Genomic DNA, 16370 nt, shown 5'->3' with positions numbered 1-16370 from the left:
TCTTCTTTTCTAATTGCTTTAGGTGTAAGGTTAGGTTGTTTATTTGAGATTTTTCTTGTTTCTTGAAGTAGGCTGTATTGCTATAAACTTCCCTCTTCGAACTGCTTTTGCTGCATCTCATAGGTTTTGGGCCGTCGTGTTTTCATTGTCCTTTGTTTCTAGGTATTTTTAGATTTCCTCTTTGATTTCTTCAGTGATCTCTTGGTTATTTAGTAGTGTATTGTTTAGCCTCCATTTGTTTGTTTGTTTTGCGGTATGTAGGCCTCTCTGTGTTGTGGCCTCTCCCATTGCAGAGCACAGGCTCCAGATGCGCAGTCCCAGCGGCCATGGCTAATGGGCGCAGCCACCCCGTGGCATGTGGTATCTTCCCAGACCAGGGCACGAACCCATCTCCCCTGCGTCGGCAGGTGGACTCTCAACAACTCCACCACGGGGGAAGCCCAATGTGTTTGTATTTTTTACAGTTTTTCTTGTAATTGATATCTAGTCTCACAGCGTTGTGGTCGGAAAAGATACTTGGTACTATTTAAATTTTCTTAAATTTACCAAGGCTTGATTTGTGACCTAAGGTATGATCTATCCTGGAGAATGTTCCATGAGCACTTGAGAAGAAAGTGTAATCTGCTGTTTTTGGATGGAATGTCCTATAAATATCATTTAAGTCCATCTCATTTAATGTATCATTTAAAGCTTGTGTTTCCTCATTTGGTTTCATTTTGGTTGACCTGTCCATTGGTGAAAGTGGGGTGTTAAAGTCCCCTACTATTATTTTGTTGCCGTCCATTTTCCCTTTTATGGCTGTTAGCCTTTGCCTTATGTATTGAGATGCTCCTATGTTGGGTGCATAAACATTTACAATTGTTATATCTTCTTGCATTGATCCCTTGATCATTATGTTGTGTCCTTCTTTGTCTCTTCTAGTAGTCTTTATTTTAAAGTCTACTTTTTCTGATATGAGAATTGCTACTCCAGCTTTCTTTTGATTTCCATTTGCATGGAATATCTTTTTCCATCCCCTCACTTTCAGTGTGTATCTGTCCCTAGGTCTGAAGTGGGTCTCTTGTAGACAGCATGTATATGGGTCTTGTTTTTGTATCCATTCAGCCAGTCTATGTCTTTTGGTTGGAGCATTTAATCCATTTACATTTAAGGTAATTATCAATATGTATGTTCCTATTACCATTTTCTTAATTATTTTGCGTTTGTTATTGTACATCTTTTCCTTCTCTTGTGTTTCCTGCTTAGAGAAGTTCCTTTAGCATTTGTTGTTAAAGCTGGTTTGGTGGTGCTGAATTCTCTTAGCTTTTGCTTGTCTGTAAAAGTTTTAATTTCTCCAGTGAATCTGAATAAGATCCTTGCTTGTTGGAGTAATCTTGGTTGTAGGTTTTTCCCTTTCATCACTTTAAATATGTCCTGCCGCTCCCTTCTAGTTTGCAGAGTTTCTGCTGAAAGATCAGCTGTTACCCTTATGAGGATTCCCTTGTATGTTATTTGTTGCTTTTCCCTTGCTGCTTTTAATATTTTTTCTTTGTGTTTAATTTTTGATAGTTTGATTAATATGTGTCTTGGTGTGTTTCCCCTTGGATTTATCCTGTATGGGACTCTCTGTACTTCCTGGCCTTGATTGACTATTTCCTTTCCCATATTAGGGAAGTTTTCAACTATAATCTCTTCAAAAATTTTCTCAGTCCCTTTCTTTTTCTCTTCCTCTTCTGGGATCCCTATAATTTGAATGTTGGTAGGTTTAATGTTATCCCAGAGGTCTCTGAGACTGTCCTCATTTCTTTTCATTCTTTTTTCTTTATTCTGCTCTGCAGTAGTTATATCCACTATTTTATTTTCCAGGTCACTTATCCTTTCTTCTGCCTCAGTTATTCTGCTATTTAGTCCTTCTAGAGAATTTTTAATTTAATTTATTGTGTTGTTCATCATTGTTTGTTTGCTCTGTAGTTCTTCTAGGTCCTTGTTAAATGTTTCTTGTGTTTTCTCCATTCTATTTACAAGATTTTGAATCATCTTTACTATCATTACTCTTAATTCTTTTTCAGGTAGACTGCCTGTTTCCTCTTCGTTTGTTTGGTCTGGTGGGTTTTTACCTTGTTCCTTTATCTGCTGCATATTTCTCTGTCTTCTCATTTTGCTTAACTTACTGTGTTTGGGGTGTCCTTTTCACAGGCTGTATGTTCGTAGTTCCCATTTTTTTGTGTCTGCCCTCAGTGGGTAAGATTGGTTCAGTGGGTTCCGTAGGCATTCTGGTGGAGGGAACTGGTGCCTGTGTTCTGGTAGTTGAGGCTGGATCTTGTCTTTCTGGTGGGCAGGACCACGTCCGGTGGTGTGTTTTGGGGTGTCTGTGAACTTAGCATGATTTTACGCAGCCTCTCTGCTAATGGGTGGGGTTGTGTTCCTGTCTTACTATTTGTTTGGCATCGGGTGTCCGGCACTGGAGCTTGCTGGTGGTTGAGTGGAGCTGGGTTTTAGGGTTGAGATGGAGATCTCTGGAAGAGCTCTCACCGATTGATATTATGTGGGGCCAGAAGGTCTCTAGTGGACCAATGTCCTGAACTCAGCTCTCCCACCTCCGATGCTCAGCCCTGACACCCATCCAAAGCACTAGGACCCTGTCAGCCACACAGCTTTTGGGAAATCTGAGGTCTTCTGCCAGCATTCAGTAGGTATTCTGTAGGAGTTGTTCCACACGTAGGTGTATTTTTGATGTATTTGTGGAGAGGAAGGTGATCTCCACGTCTTACTCCTCTGCCATCTTCAAGGTCCTCTATCTGTCTGCATATTTTAAGAAAATGCTAGAGACATTATATGTATGTCATTACAAAAGTATTAGGAGGCCTATGTATTCTACTGTTTACTATTGCATTAACCTGCACAAAGTTTATGCATTTTTTAATGCATTTTTCTCTTCTTCCTAAGCTCAGTATTCTTGTGAGCTAACATTTCCTGAATGGTTTCTTCTCTCCTCCCTCCCTCCCCCCTTTTCTTCTCCTTTTTTTTCCCCTTTCATCTTTCCTTCTCTTTCTTTCTTTTTCAGAAACCACCTTATCTATTTTTAGGTGTTTCAAATTCTTAAAATGTGAACTGTTGGGTGGTCTGCAATTTGGCCCTCTAATGACTCTGGGCTTTCATGGCCCATTTTTATTTATACCACATGATTTTATTTCATCAGAACTTCATGTATTTGGACAGTAATAAACAACACAGAGTCTAAGCAGTTCTGAAAAGTCTTTTCAAAAAAAAAAAAGATGAAAGAGTGTGACTGCTCACCTGAGGCAGCAGGAAAGAGAGAGAAGGAAGGGACTTGCTGCTGGGCTCGGCTGGGCAGCCAGCAGCCATGCTCCCCTCTACCTGCAGGACAGAGGCCCGTGGTCCTGGGGTCCTTGGGGAATCACGGGAGGAGTGTCATCAGTGGTCAGTGTAAAACGGGTCCTGGTCCCCCTCAGAAGGCACAGGAAGAACAACAGGCACAGTTGGTGATGTCAAGTAAACCTTAGGAAGCCAATGAGGAAGGGGCTGGGGCAGGGACAACGTGAGAACAAGGCCTGCTGGCTGGAGTCTCAGCTGGAGCAATGGACCAGGGGGCTCCAAGGACCCCACAAAGAGCCCCGGGATAAAAGTCACCTTGAAACACCTGCCAGTCTCAGAGAGAGTGGAGCCATCTAAAACCAGCACCAGTCAGGGGAAACTTTCTGAACCCTTCTGACACTCAGGCAGAAGTCTGGAGGTGGGGAGGGGAGGGAAAAAAAGAAGGGGGAACCCTTCCTGGTCCTTTTTCAAGACAGCCTGAAGTCGACCTAACAGACAAAGAAAAAAGATTCAATTCCAATGTGCACTGAAACTTACATTTCTTATGACTGGCCATCCTACTCATTATAGGTCTTTAAAATGTGATCTTAAGACTATTATTAATCAAGGTTGAACAGAAAAGACTTGGGGTCTGTAGGAGATTTTATCCCCCATTAAATATGTTTAAAGGCACAATGGGTAGGAAAAAAGAGTTTTTCTTCAATTATAACTCATGAGCTGTTCAGCATTCCTCTTAATTAAATGCTTACGGATTGATTTTTTTGTGTTTTCAAAATCCTGGGAAAATCAAATTTAAGTAAACTATCTTCTAATAACAAAAGATTGCACTTTTCATAAGTTCAGTTAAATGAAGCTTGCATTCTAACATTCCTTTAAAATATAGCCTGTAATTTCTGTGTCGGTTCTGTTACCTATGAGGATGATTATAGATCACATAAATCAGTTTGATTTAGTTTTATTTTTTCTACTCATCCAGCTTTTTATAACACACATATGCACAGCACTGTGCAGGGACTGTGGGAGACCCTAAGATTGTAACACGTTCCCTCCTTTCACAGAGCTTGAAATACTTTTGGATTAACAAAGATTGTATGAAAGTAATCCAAGTAAAGTAAAATATAAGTACAGTGGTGTCCAATCAAGGGTCTAAATGTACGGTACATAAATGGCTGTGGGCAAAAATTTAACCACTGTGCCACCAGGTAAATTTATCTCAAAATAGACACAAAAAGAACACTTTGGGCTCTGGATTAGATCAGGTTAAATGCAGTATAAAAATTTTAGTCACCTTACAGAGGTCATCATTAATCAATTCATACAAAAATTAATTACCGAGTGCCAAACATGAGCCAGGCATCGTGCTGTGGTTTAGACATACGTTGGTAAATCAAACAGCTTCCCTTCCCTCGTGAAGAGCATGATTTAATGTGATTCCAGCCTAATATGCTGTCCAAGTAAATCTCTCATTATGTAAAGTTATGCAATTTGTGGGTCATTCCGTATGCCCACACTTTCTAAATAGTCTCTCTCAGTGATGACAGTGTTATCTGATTTTGTCATGTGAGGGTAATTTCTTTGGTTATTACTTTTTAATTACAGCCAGCACTTACTGAGAAGTCTCATATATCAAGCAATGTTATGAGCATCTTATGTGTCTTTACTCACTTAACCTTTAAAAAGCCCTGTGATACAGGTACTATTTTTAACCCCATTTTATAGATCAGAAGACCTAGACACAAAAAATAAATGTAACCTGCTCACTGCCTAGCTGGGATTCAGATCCAACATTATCAATATAGGAGCCTTTGATTAAATTTAAGAAGCACACATTTAGGCGTGGAGTTAAATGGGAAAATACGACAGACATGTTAGTAATAACAAAAAACAAGAATGCACTAAATTATCAATTAAAAAACAGAAAGTGTCAGATTGGATTTTAAAAACCAGATTGTAGAAGTGCTTTGGAGTTTAGACATCAATCTTCCTAAGCCTCAGTGTTGTCTGTGAAAGAGAGCTAAGCCTATCTGCCTTGAAAACCTCGGGAGATTGCTGTAAACACAAACGTATAACATGGATGATGGTGCTGTTGAAGCCATGGAGTCCTAGATATGTGTCAGTTTTTGTTAACACTATTTGTTCATTTGAACTTCGTTAAAAAGCGATAGCCATCACTCTTAAAAAGTGTTATAGTTCTTTTTGTTACCTGGATTAAATGAATTCTAACAATTCTCTAATTAGATACCTTTTTTTTGACTTAGAACCAGGAAAAAGAGTAAAAGAAAGTAAAGAAACTAGAAACCGGAACTTGTTATTGGATAGATTTCATGGTTTATACTAGACTTGTGGTGAGGAGGTTATGGGACCTTCCATTCTCCTCAGAAGCCCTCCACAGAGAGAGTTGTCTGGACTGTCTGTGTGTCTAGGGATTATGGGGAGGTGCAAAAAATGGAGAAGGCAGATTGCTGTTTCCAAGTAGAATAGAGTGAAATTAGCAGTCCAGGGCAAGATAAACAATATCTGGGAATTAAGTCCCCAAGTAAATAATTTGTGTCTAGCATTGCTCCCAATAGCAATCTATTTCTCTCTTTTAAAAAAAATTTTATGATATTCAGTGTCACATATATATCCGATGATGATAGTTTGAGTCAACCACTTTTGGCAAATAACCTATTTCTAGAGGGAGAATTCAAGGTTCACCATGACTGCACTTCTGCGCACCATACGTGCAGAATGATGGAATCGGTATCAGCTCCTCAGTTTCTAGTCACATTTCACTCTGTTACAGTCCTACACGTGAGCCGGTTCTGCACCTCCAAAAGATTATACATGAAGATTATGTGAAAGTTCTATTTTTGATCTGAATATATGTAATTTTGATCTATTCTTTATCATTGAACAGGGGTCCACTGTGAAGAGGATGTCGATGAGTGCTCTTCAAGCCCTTGCCAAAACGGTGGTACTTGTGAGAACTTGCCTGGGACTTACACTTGCCATTGCCCATTTGATAACCGTTCTGGAGCACTTTATGGAGGAAGGGACTGTTCTGATTTGCTCTTCAGCTGTACTGATCACCCATGTCTAAATAATGGAATGTGCATCCCTCACCTCCACAATGGCCAGCATGGATTCAGCTGCCTGTGTCCCTCTGGCTATACTGGGTCACGGTGTGAAACGGTCACCACACTTTCTTTTGAGGGTGATGGCTTCCTGTGGGTCCCAAGTGGCTCAGTGACAGCCAAGGACTCCGGTTGTAAAATAGCCCTCAGGTTTCAGACTGTCCAGCCAGTGGCACTTCTACTTTTCCGAGGTGACAGGGACGTGTTTGTGATACTGGAGCTGCTCAGTGGCTATGTCCACTTATCAATTCAAGTCAGGGATCAGCCAGAGGTGGTCCTGTTCATCTCCCACAGCACCAGCGATGGGGAGTGGCATGCAGTGGAGGTGACGTTTGCAGAGGCTGTGACCCTCACCTTACTTGACGAGTCTTGCCTGGGAACATGCATCATGAGAGCTCCTTCTCCATTTGGAAGCGATGGGTCAACATGTGCTTTACAAAACTCCTTTTTGGGTGGTTTACCAGAGGGGACAGCCCACAGTGGTGTTGCTCTGCTTAACGTCTATAATAGACCATCCATACCTTCGCTTGTGGGCTGCCTCCAAGATGTTCAACTTGACTCGAATGCCATCACCCTGGAGAACATCTCGTCTGGCTGGTCATTAAATGTCAAGGCAGGCTGCATGAGAAAGGACTGGTGTGAGAGCCAACCCTGTCACAACAGAGGACGCTGCCTCAACTTGTGGCTTAGTTACCAGTGTGATTGCTACCGGCCCTACCGAGGCCGGAGCTGTCACAGAGGTGAGAGGGCCGGGCGCCAGGAAGGCTGTGCCTCAGAGCAGAGCTGGGACAAAACAGCCAGGCCGTTCCTGCTGCTTATGAATCATCAGGAGGCCTCAGGACTCTGCGCTGGCTGCGCACTGACAGGAAAAGGAAGAGGCTGATGATGTCCCTTAATTACATCTGAGTGGATTCATAGGACACCAGGGTTTCACTCATGCAGAGAAGTGAAAACTAAGCCCATAGCTCCCACCCAAATGGGTTTACATCTTGGTGTTTACAAAATGCTATTACAAGTTTACCATTTGTTGTGTATCAGAAATTTATTGCAAATCTTATTTGAAAGAGGAATAATCTTTTTGGAAAAACAGGACCGTTAGACATGAAACTAGTCAATGCCAAATTCTAGCACAATGTCGCGTGCATAGTAGACTCTCAGTACAGAGTTACTTCCTTGCCCTCCTCTCTATGCAGTTCACACGAGCTCTAAAATCATGCTTAAGTTTAGCACTTTTACAAACCACCAATTTTATTCAAAGGTGTATTTTCCAGAGTTGCATTGGAGAAAACAGGTATTTTACCTACGTGTCTTAAGAAAAAAAAGAAAAAGTTTAAAAAAAGTAACAACACTGAAACTTGGTAAATGCCATAAACTAATTGATCTAATTTCCCTAGCAAATCAGTTTGAAATGCATTTCAAAATCCTTACTTCCGACATTGTTCCAAAGACTGCTGTTGATAGTGATCAGTACATACCTGTTTCTTTTTATTATTTTCTTGCATTGCAAATGTTGGAAAGGTAATTGCAACAGACTGCTTTGAAGTGCAGCTGTAATTTACCCCAAGATTTGAGAGTAACTTGAAATAGGACAACATCTGGTAAATAGTCTTCTTTGCTTTATATGAAGTAAAATTGAAACCAGTCTTGGTCTATACCCTACTCCGTGTATGAAGGGCTAAGAATTATTAGAAGCTATTCACAGGTCTCCCCCTGACCACAATATTCATTACAAATCACGGACCTGCTTGACTGTGAGGCCTGGCGTCTACTAGCTCTATGTAATATTTTAAAGGGAATGGCAAGTTGTTTTGTGATATTTTTAAAGGAGAAAAGGGGAGATCATGCTGAAGCAATGTTCACTTTTTGAAGAAAAATTTAATTGACCTAAGGCAATATTTTTACTACATATACAAAATAACAAACAGATGCTGACTCATTTTGACCAGCTTCCAAGTGCAGTGACCCATGAGGTTAATACTGACCGTGGTGATACTAACTGTCCTGGTAAATAGATTCAAGGGATGCCAATCCAGTGGGTTCTGGTTTTCTTTAATTTTTTTCCACCTTGGAAAATCACAGAGTCTTTAAGCCCAGTTCCTGAATTGGTTAGCTGTCCCCTCTCTTCCTCCAGTTTCCTTTTCCCCACACTGTCCCCCACCCCTCCACTATTTGAAACTGTTTAATCCTCATGAAAATGCTTAGCTTCAGAAGATATCTTTTTAGGGAGTAAGTTCTGTAAAATCATCCCTTTCTGAAAATTCTTGGTATAATTTTAAGAAAAGTTATATTTCTCATATCACCTCTTAGTCATAAATTTAAAGTATTTTGTATTTGCTATCATCTTTGAGGAATGTTTGCTGGGGAGTTTATTCCCATCACAAAAGATGCTTACAAGCTGTAAGGACAACCTGGAATCTTCCTGTCATTTTACATAGATGTTCAGGAGGAGATGGGCTAAAAAGTACAAGGCAAACTTCACCCAATACATGATCCTGGCTCAGGGTTTCCCAAACATGGTACCCATTGCAAGGAATAAGCAGACTGGATGGAGGATTTAGCTGGCTGATGAAGCATGACAGACAGACGGGCTTCCTATATTTTAAAGTTGATTTTTTAAAAATGATCAAGTGTCTCAATAAGAAGAGTTCAGAAAAGAGTTTCTCAAAGCTTAGTTCCCAGAGCTGTCTGCAGGGTCATCGCAGTGTATCTTATCACCCTGGCTGTGTCCAGGAACGTGGAGCTTCCAGGATACTGTTCAGGATAAAGGTATCACCGACCTCGTCCCTTCTAGAGAATATTTGATTAAGAGAGGCAATTGACATATGTTTTATCTTCAGTCGTACATCTAAGCTTTGACTCTCTTATTTGCTTGGAATTAGAGTTTCTTAGATATAGAAGGAGCTTCACTCCATGACTGAAATTTTTACAATGTTGTGCACCCAAGTGTAGTGGCCCAAACCTCTGCTTACACACCTTCAGGAACGGGAAACTCACTCACACTCCATCTTCCCAGAAAGCCCCTAGAAGTTGTCTTTTTTGTACTAAAATAATATATGATGACCTATAGCTTCCATTCATTGGCAGCATTGTAACTCTTGAAGCCAATGTCAACCTTACTTACATATCTTCTTCTTGAGAACACAAATATTTGAAGAAAAGTGTCTTGTACTATCCAAGCCATCACTCCTATCATGCTGAACACACCCAGTTTCTTCTAATGTTTTCCACCTGACATTGTTTTCAGACACTCCGTCAGCTGCTTGCTTGCTCTGGAATAAATTTGCTTATCTGGCTCATAGATGTGCCTGACAGTGCAGAGTGACACAGGACTGTAACCTTCTCATTCCAGAGAATGTTCTTCTATTCTGCAGCCTAATGTCCCATTGACCTTTGGGCAGCCACATTCTATGATTGGTTCACTTTGAGTTGTTCTCCCTCTTGGTGCCACAGATTTCTGTCTTTTCCACCCTAAACCATTGAAGTACACTTAGACCCAAGTGGCTTTTATTTATTCTAAATAAATTTCTTCTTGTTGTAGTCCATCAATCATGAAAACTTGGTTATTTCTTATCCCTATTTGTCATCCCTCTTCATGACACATCAACAACACATATGAGAATCATTCTTTCCGTGTCCACAGACAAGTCATATATGGCGTCAGGTGTTTCTAAAATCATGTAGTAAATCATGTGCTCTGACTACTTGCTTGTGATTGCTGAAGAATAGGACTGCTGGAGAGTCAAGCTTCTGAGAAAAAGAAACAGCTCTGTGTTCTGTCTGTCTTTTCATCTGGATCCACAAAGTGATGCTGCAAGCGTCCCAGGATGACCAGCGGGGACCACCCCTGAGGCAGAGCAATTCTGTGCATATTCCCAAACATCGGGAACTTCAAGAGCCACATTTTCTTATTGAGCATTTTATCTCATATGAAAGTGCTGCCGTGCATTCAGAGATGTTAGCCTCTTCAAACAGATTGTTACATCTAACAATGCACTTTGAAAGCTACCTGTAGTTGCCTGGAGCAGGTGGTCTCCAAATGCAGATTCAAAATGTAATGTTCCTGTAGGAAATCAAGGCAGAATTCTGAAAATGCAGACTTTTATGCAGAAGGTCTTCAAACACAGATGGTTACCTAAGCAAGCTTCACTATAATTCAGCTAAGATAAAATATGTCCCACCTTTGCTCAAACTTCAGTGGAACCATATGACAACATTTAAACATGCTGGAATATGCTTTTTTTCTGGTTAGGATTGGGCTGTGAAGACTTGAAGATAGCAATATGTTTAAGACAATGCTCTTGTCAAGTTCATCAGTGATTTCCAGATTGCAAGATTCAGTGGTCATTTTTCAGTCCTCATCTGCCTTGACCTCTCAGCAACATTTACCACAGTTGAATATACCCTCTTCCTGAAAACTCTTTCCTCACTAGGCTTATGGGGTGTCACTCTCCCTTCATTCTCTTTCTGTCTTACTCTTTTATCATCTCCTTTACCTCCACATGTCTGATGCTTAAGGGCTCAGTTCTTGGACCTCTTCTTTTCTCTCTCTAGCATCACTCTCTTGGTGATCTCTTCCAATCTTAGGGCTTTAAATGCCGCATTTACACTGACAAATCCAAAATTACTGTGACTAGCCCAGAATGTCTCCCCTGAACCTCTATATCTAACTGCTGACTAGAAATTTCCACCTGGATATCTAATAGGGCATCTCAAATTTAATATGGAATCTCATTTCTTCCCCAAATCTGTTCCTCCTGTTTTCTTCCCCATCTCTGCAAATGGAAACTCAATGCTTCTAGTTACTTGGACCAAAAGCCTTGGAGAGCAACTTGCCCCAGAAAATCCTGGTTTTGGTTCTACCAAAACATTTCCAAAATCTGACCACTTCTCCCCATCTGCACCATGACCACTGATCCAAGCCACCATCATTTATCTCCTGAATTTCTGCAGTAATATCTCTACTTTCTTTGGGATTCTGCTCAAATATTACCTTCTCAGAGAGTTCTTCCCTGATGACTCCATTTAAAATGACAGCTCCACTCCCACCCATAGCTCTCCCTAGTCCCTTTCTCTGCCTGAGATTTTGTATATCAAAGAACCTGTCACCACCTGACATACTATATAGCCTCCACCCAAATGGAATGTAAGCTTTAGGAGTACAAGAACTTTTGTTCCTACTATATCGTCAATGATTTTGAAGGTCAGCATTTATTTTTATACTTCTCAAGAGTTTTCTTGTGGTGATGCACATCGATAGCATTGCCACGTCAATGCATTAGAAACCTCTCTGTCCACAGGAAATGGGTGAGTTCAAAACTCAGCTTTGCCCCAGTACTTTGTGCCCCATGCCTCTCCTTCACCCACCCAGGACCACAGAAGGAAGTGTCCTCATCTTCCTTTGGTCAACTGCCTTGCCTCTTAATATTATTAGGGGTATCTCCCCAAAAGAGGATTTGCAAATCTAATTCTTGGTTTCTGTCCTTCACAAGGAACAGTTCGGTTTGATGCCATTTGTTTGAGCATGCCCCAGATAGCAGCGATGACGATTGCTCAGTCTGCTTACATGTGTTGCAGGAAGAGCTCTTGCTCCCCAAATTTCTCCAAATTAAGTTGGAGTGCAGTAGCATCTGATATTCCACATTTAAGCCCCACCTTTTTAGGGCAGTGAGGAAGAGGTTCAAAAGTTTATTGGTGCAGAAATCTCTTTCTCTTTGTGATCAGTGGACTTCAACTATAAACTATAAACCAAAATCTAGTTATTTTCAGAATAAAGTAAACTCAGAAGTTCAGAAAGTCAGGGATGACTTTTCAAATTGTCATTCTATTGAATAAGCCTGTCTTGAACTTTTTAAAGTATGAATGTATTTGTCCATATATGTATAGATAGATAGATAGATGCATTACCTGTTGGTCTTCAGATGTTTCCTCTTTGTCTCTCCTCCTCTATTAAAGAGTATGTGGCAGGCAGATTTGGCCAAGATGACTCCACTGGATATGCTGCTTTCCATCTTGACAAGAGCTACGGAGAGGCCTTCACGCTCTCCATGTTTGTTCGAACACATCGTCCATCGGGCTTGCTCCTAGCTCTGGAAAATGGCACTTGCCAATACATCCGTGTTTGGCTAGAGCATGGCAGACTAGCAATGCTGACTCCAGGTTCTCCCAAATCATTAGTAAAATTTCTTCTCAGCGATGGAAATGTCCGCTTGATATCTTTGAAAATCAAGCCAAATAGAATCGAACTGTATCAGTCGTCACAAAACCTAGGATTTATTTCTGCTCCTACGTGGAGACTCCAAAGAGGAGATGTCCTCTACATTGGTGGACTGCCTGACAGACAGGAGACTGAAGCTAATGGTGGATTCTTCAAAGGCTGTATTCAAGATATAAGGTTAAACAACGAAAATCTGGAATTCTTTCCAAATTCAACGAACAATGCAACCCAGGATGCAGTTCTTGTCAATGTGACCCAAGGCTGTCCCGGAGACAACCTGTGTGAGGTAGGATTATTCATACCAACTATGTCCATATTGTGTGCTAAAAGTTTCATTTTATTAAATAGATAATTTATTATAACTGTTCTTTGTATGTGAATATGGTGTTACTGGCCCACTAGCTGTAGAATAATGCTTCATCTATACTTTCCCAGAAGGACTCAGGGATTTATGTTGAGCCATGAAAGTACGGCCTTGATCTTATTGCCATTATGGTCCATTTAACCAACCAAGATAACTACATCTTCTACAACCAAATGACTTAAGAATAATTGTATTTTAATTCCCAAATTCTTAATGGCATCCCAGAGGTTTAACTGAATTAATTCATTTTGAAGATACCATTAACTTTATCTTAAATGCCCACCTACCATTGTTTTGAACATCTACTAAGTCAATAAGGAAAAAAAAATCTGAGAGGTAACTTCCTTCTGGGAGTTGGATTTGAAATTTTCTGTAATATAACTACTCAGAGCCCATGCTTTACTTTGTATATTTTGTATGCTCTTCTGAAAGCTACTTCAATACGTGAATTTGTCAGCTCTGCATGAGCTTTCAGAGGAAAAGAAGGAAAGACATTTATATCTGTTGAACATTTATTGAGCTCCAACTATTGCCATGTACTGGGCTTGCTTCTAAATACATAAAAATGAATCATTGTAGCATTACTATAGGGACACCTCCAATGTGCCAGGCGCTGTTTTCCATGGATCAATCCATTTCATTCTGTGGAAGGACTACTGTGCAAAGCAGGCATTTTTATTCTCTCCATTGATGTTATTTACAGAAAAGGAAATGGGCATTTAAAAAGGTTGGGTCATTCGCCTAGATCACATGTTAACAGCGGAATGGGCATAACTAAAGACAGAGCTCTCAGAAATTCCTTTATCAATACTTCCGTTTTGAACACATTGTGAGAAACCTTGTGAGAACTCAAATTATGATACGCTTCTGATTCAGAGGCAGAGCTGGAAGGGAGGTGGTGTCGCTCCTCTGGGGACCCAGAGGATCCAAGTACCAACTTCCCTATTTGACTGTTGATAGAATCTTGGACAATGAAAGGGACCTCAGTTTCCTCACCAGTAAAAACAGGAGGAAAAGTCTCTAACTCAAACTATCATTAGTGACAGTGAAAGTGCCTGGTAATTTACAAATTAGAGAGAATATAATTACACCTTTGATAATCCTCCTTGAGCTACAGGAGATCAGTATTATATATTTTTCTTTATTTCCCTTTTCCTCTCTCTAGATGGTAGCAGTAAGTTTTATTCTATTTATCAGCCAATGGATATAAAAAGTTTGAAATGTAAATATGTAGGAAGTCAGCATTCACAGATTAACGGGGTCTTTTCCATATTTAGTTGCCAGTGCTTCTAATGCCTATAATTTATTGTCTGCTCAGCCCAACCCCTGTCACAACGGAGGCATCTGCTACTCCCTGTGGGATGACTTCTCCTGCTCCTGCCCTGCGAACACAGCCGGGAAAGCTTGCCAGGAGGTTCGCTGGTGTGAACTCAGCCCGTGTCCTCCCCGGGCCCAGTGCCAGGGGCTGCCTCGAGGATTTGAATGTAAGTGCAGTTCAAACTTATCACCATCCAGTTCAGCTGGGCATTTCAGTTGTTCCATGAGTCAACCCAGAAAAAGAATACAGACAACTCCAGCTCAGCAGAGAAACGTGTAGCTGCTTCTCCCTGCGCGAGTAGTGGTATAACAAACCTAATGGGAGTGTAATCAGCCAGAGTAGCCTCATCCTGCCCCTGGGTTTCTGAGTGGGAAACGGCGGTCATAGCAGCACCAAGCCTAGATCCTTGATCATTTAAGACTAATTTCTAGAGAAAGAATTAACCGGGTGATGTTTGGCTTTTCTTTTCTTGTTACTGGCAATACAGAGTGAAAGTGCCAGTGTGACCACATTGTCCTTGGTTAACTATGAGGCTTCTGGCAATTCATACATCTCCATAATCTAAAGCTTCCTCTGTAAGAAAAGGAAAAAACATCTACTTGATAAGTAGGTAACTATGGGTGTGTGTGTGATGATTATATGACCTCGTGTGTAGAGAGCCCAGCACAGTAGGCGCTCGATTGGTGTTTGCCATGAGTATTTCCCTCAATCTGAACGGTTTTCCTCCCCAAATTCAGTACTGCTGAACACAGTTTCCCAAATGTTAGCAATTTGAATACTATCTTTACAATTTTTGACAGGTCTACATGGTAGCCACACTATTATTTATAGTATGTATTTTCTCCTAGTTCAAATAATGCACAGTTCAGTCTATAGTCAACCGTCTATGTTCGCACTCAGTTCTAATCTCTTCCCCTTGCTCAAAGATTTTGCTTCTGAAATTTTTCTCTCACCCGCCAGCATCATCAATTTTCCCCTCAGTATATAAACATCCTGTCAAATTTCCTCATTACAAACTATTTCCCTTGATATCCCTCCCATCCCCACCAGCTACCATCCCATGTTCCTGCTTCCTTTCATAGTGGGAGAAACGCTCTAAGAGTTGTCCTCAATGTGCATCTGATGTCTTTCTGTCCAGTGTTCTTTCACCCCAGCTCCCACGCACCATCACCATCTCTACCCTGAACTCTCTAAGCCCAGAGCTTCACAAGGGCCTCATCCCTCCATTCCCTTTTCTACCCAAGTGCCCTCTTCCCTGGCTTTACTTTTCTTCATGGCTCTAATCATCCTTGGATGTTTGGTTACACAGGTATTTGTTCACTTGTTCATCATCTTTTCCTCGATGGAATATAAGTTTCAAAAGGGAGGGAGATTTTCTGTCTGGTTTCCCACGTTACTCTCAGCACTTAGAAGAGTGGCAAACATGTAGGAGGTTGTCAGTAAATATTTGTTAAATGAATATATATTTTTCTTCAATTTAGCTCAGTATTTTCACTTAACTACTCTAGACTTAAATTACATTATCTGCATACAGTTTAAAAAATACATAAAATACCTTGGAAAACACTGCACTAAAATAATGGTCTGGAGCTAGGGGGTAGACTGACCTGAGGCCCAAATCAACAACCAAGCCCCAAAGTGACTGAGAATGAGAATACAGTTACTTTTATGTTTCTGTATTTTAAAATCATATATCAAAATGGTATGTGAAATGTATTGCACAGTGTATATACTTGGGGGGCGGTTTCTAAAAGAATACACATACTCTTATGTTTCCTATTTAAGAAATAATATGCTATACACATGAATAAAGCATGATGAATTTGTGTAAAGAATGAGATCAGGCCTCTAATATGACACAGAACTTTAATGACACCTTTTCCATTGCTCTGCCCTCTGAATTGCTTGTTTAAAATAGTTTACTATTTATTTATTTTACTGTTAATCTTTTGACAGAAATACTAAAGTTCTCAGTCCCAGTTATATTCTACAATGGGGTTTAAATCATTTTGAACATTTTCACAGGGAAAAAAAGAATAGGGT

The 16370-nt window shown here is 40.5% G+C and overlaps 1 protein-coding gene across 3 annotated transcripts in view; it reads left to right on the top strand.

Moving 5' to 3' along the window:
- The window catches only part of CRB1 (crumbs cell polarity complex component 1), a 247740-nt gene that overhangs the window by 186666 nt on the left and 44704 nt on the right, over positions 1 to 16370 (top strand). For all 3 annotated transcript variants that reach the window (XM_081221243.1, XM_081221241.1, XM_081221242.1), the window contains 3 exons: positions 6215 to 7171; positions 12384 to 12931; positions 14328 to 14493. In XM_081221243.1, coding sequence (XP_081077369.1) covers positions 6215 to 7171; positions 12384 to 12931; positions 14328 to 14493 — 1671 coding nt within the window. The remainder of the gene's footprint in view (positions 1 to 6214; positions 7172 to 12383; positions 12932 to 14327; positions 14494 to 16370) is intronic.

Source organism: Mesoplodon bidens (genome assembly GCF_964165515.1).
Source record: "Mesoplodon bidens genome assembly, chromosome: 2".
Classification (NCBI taxonomy): Eukaryota; Metazoa; Chordata; class Mammalia; order Artiodactyla; family Ziphiidae; genus Mesoplodon; species Mesoplodon bidens.
This window is presented reverse-complemented; position numbering and strand designations above follow the sequence as displayed.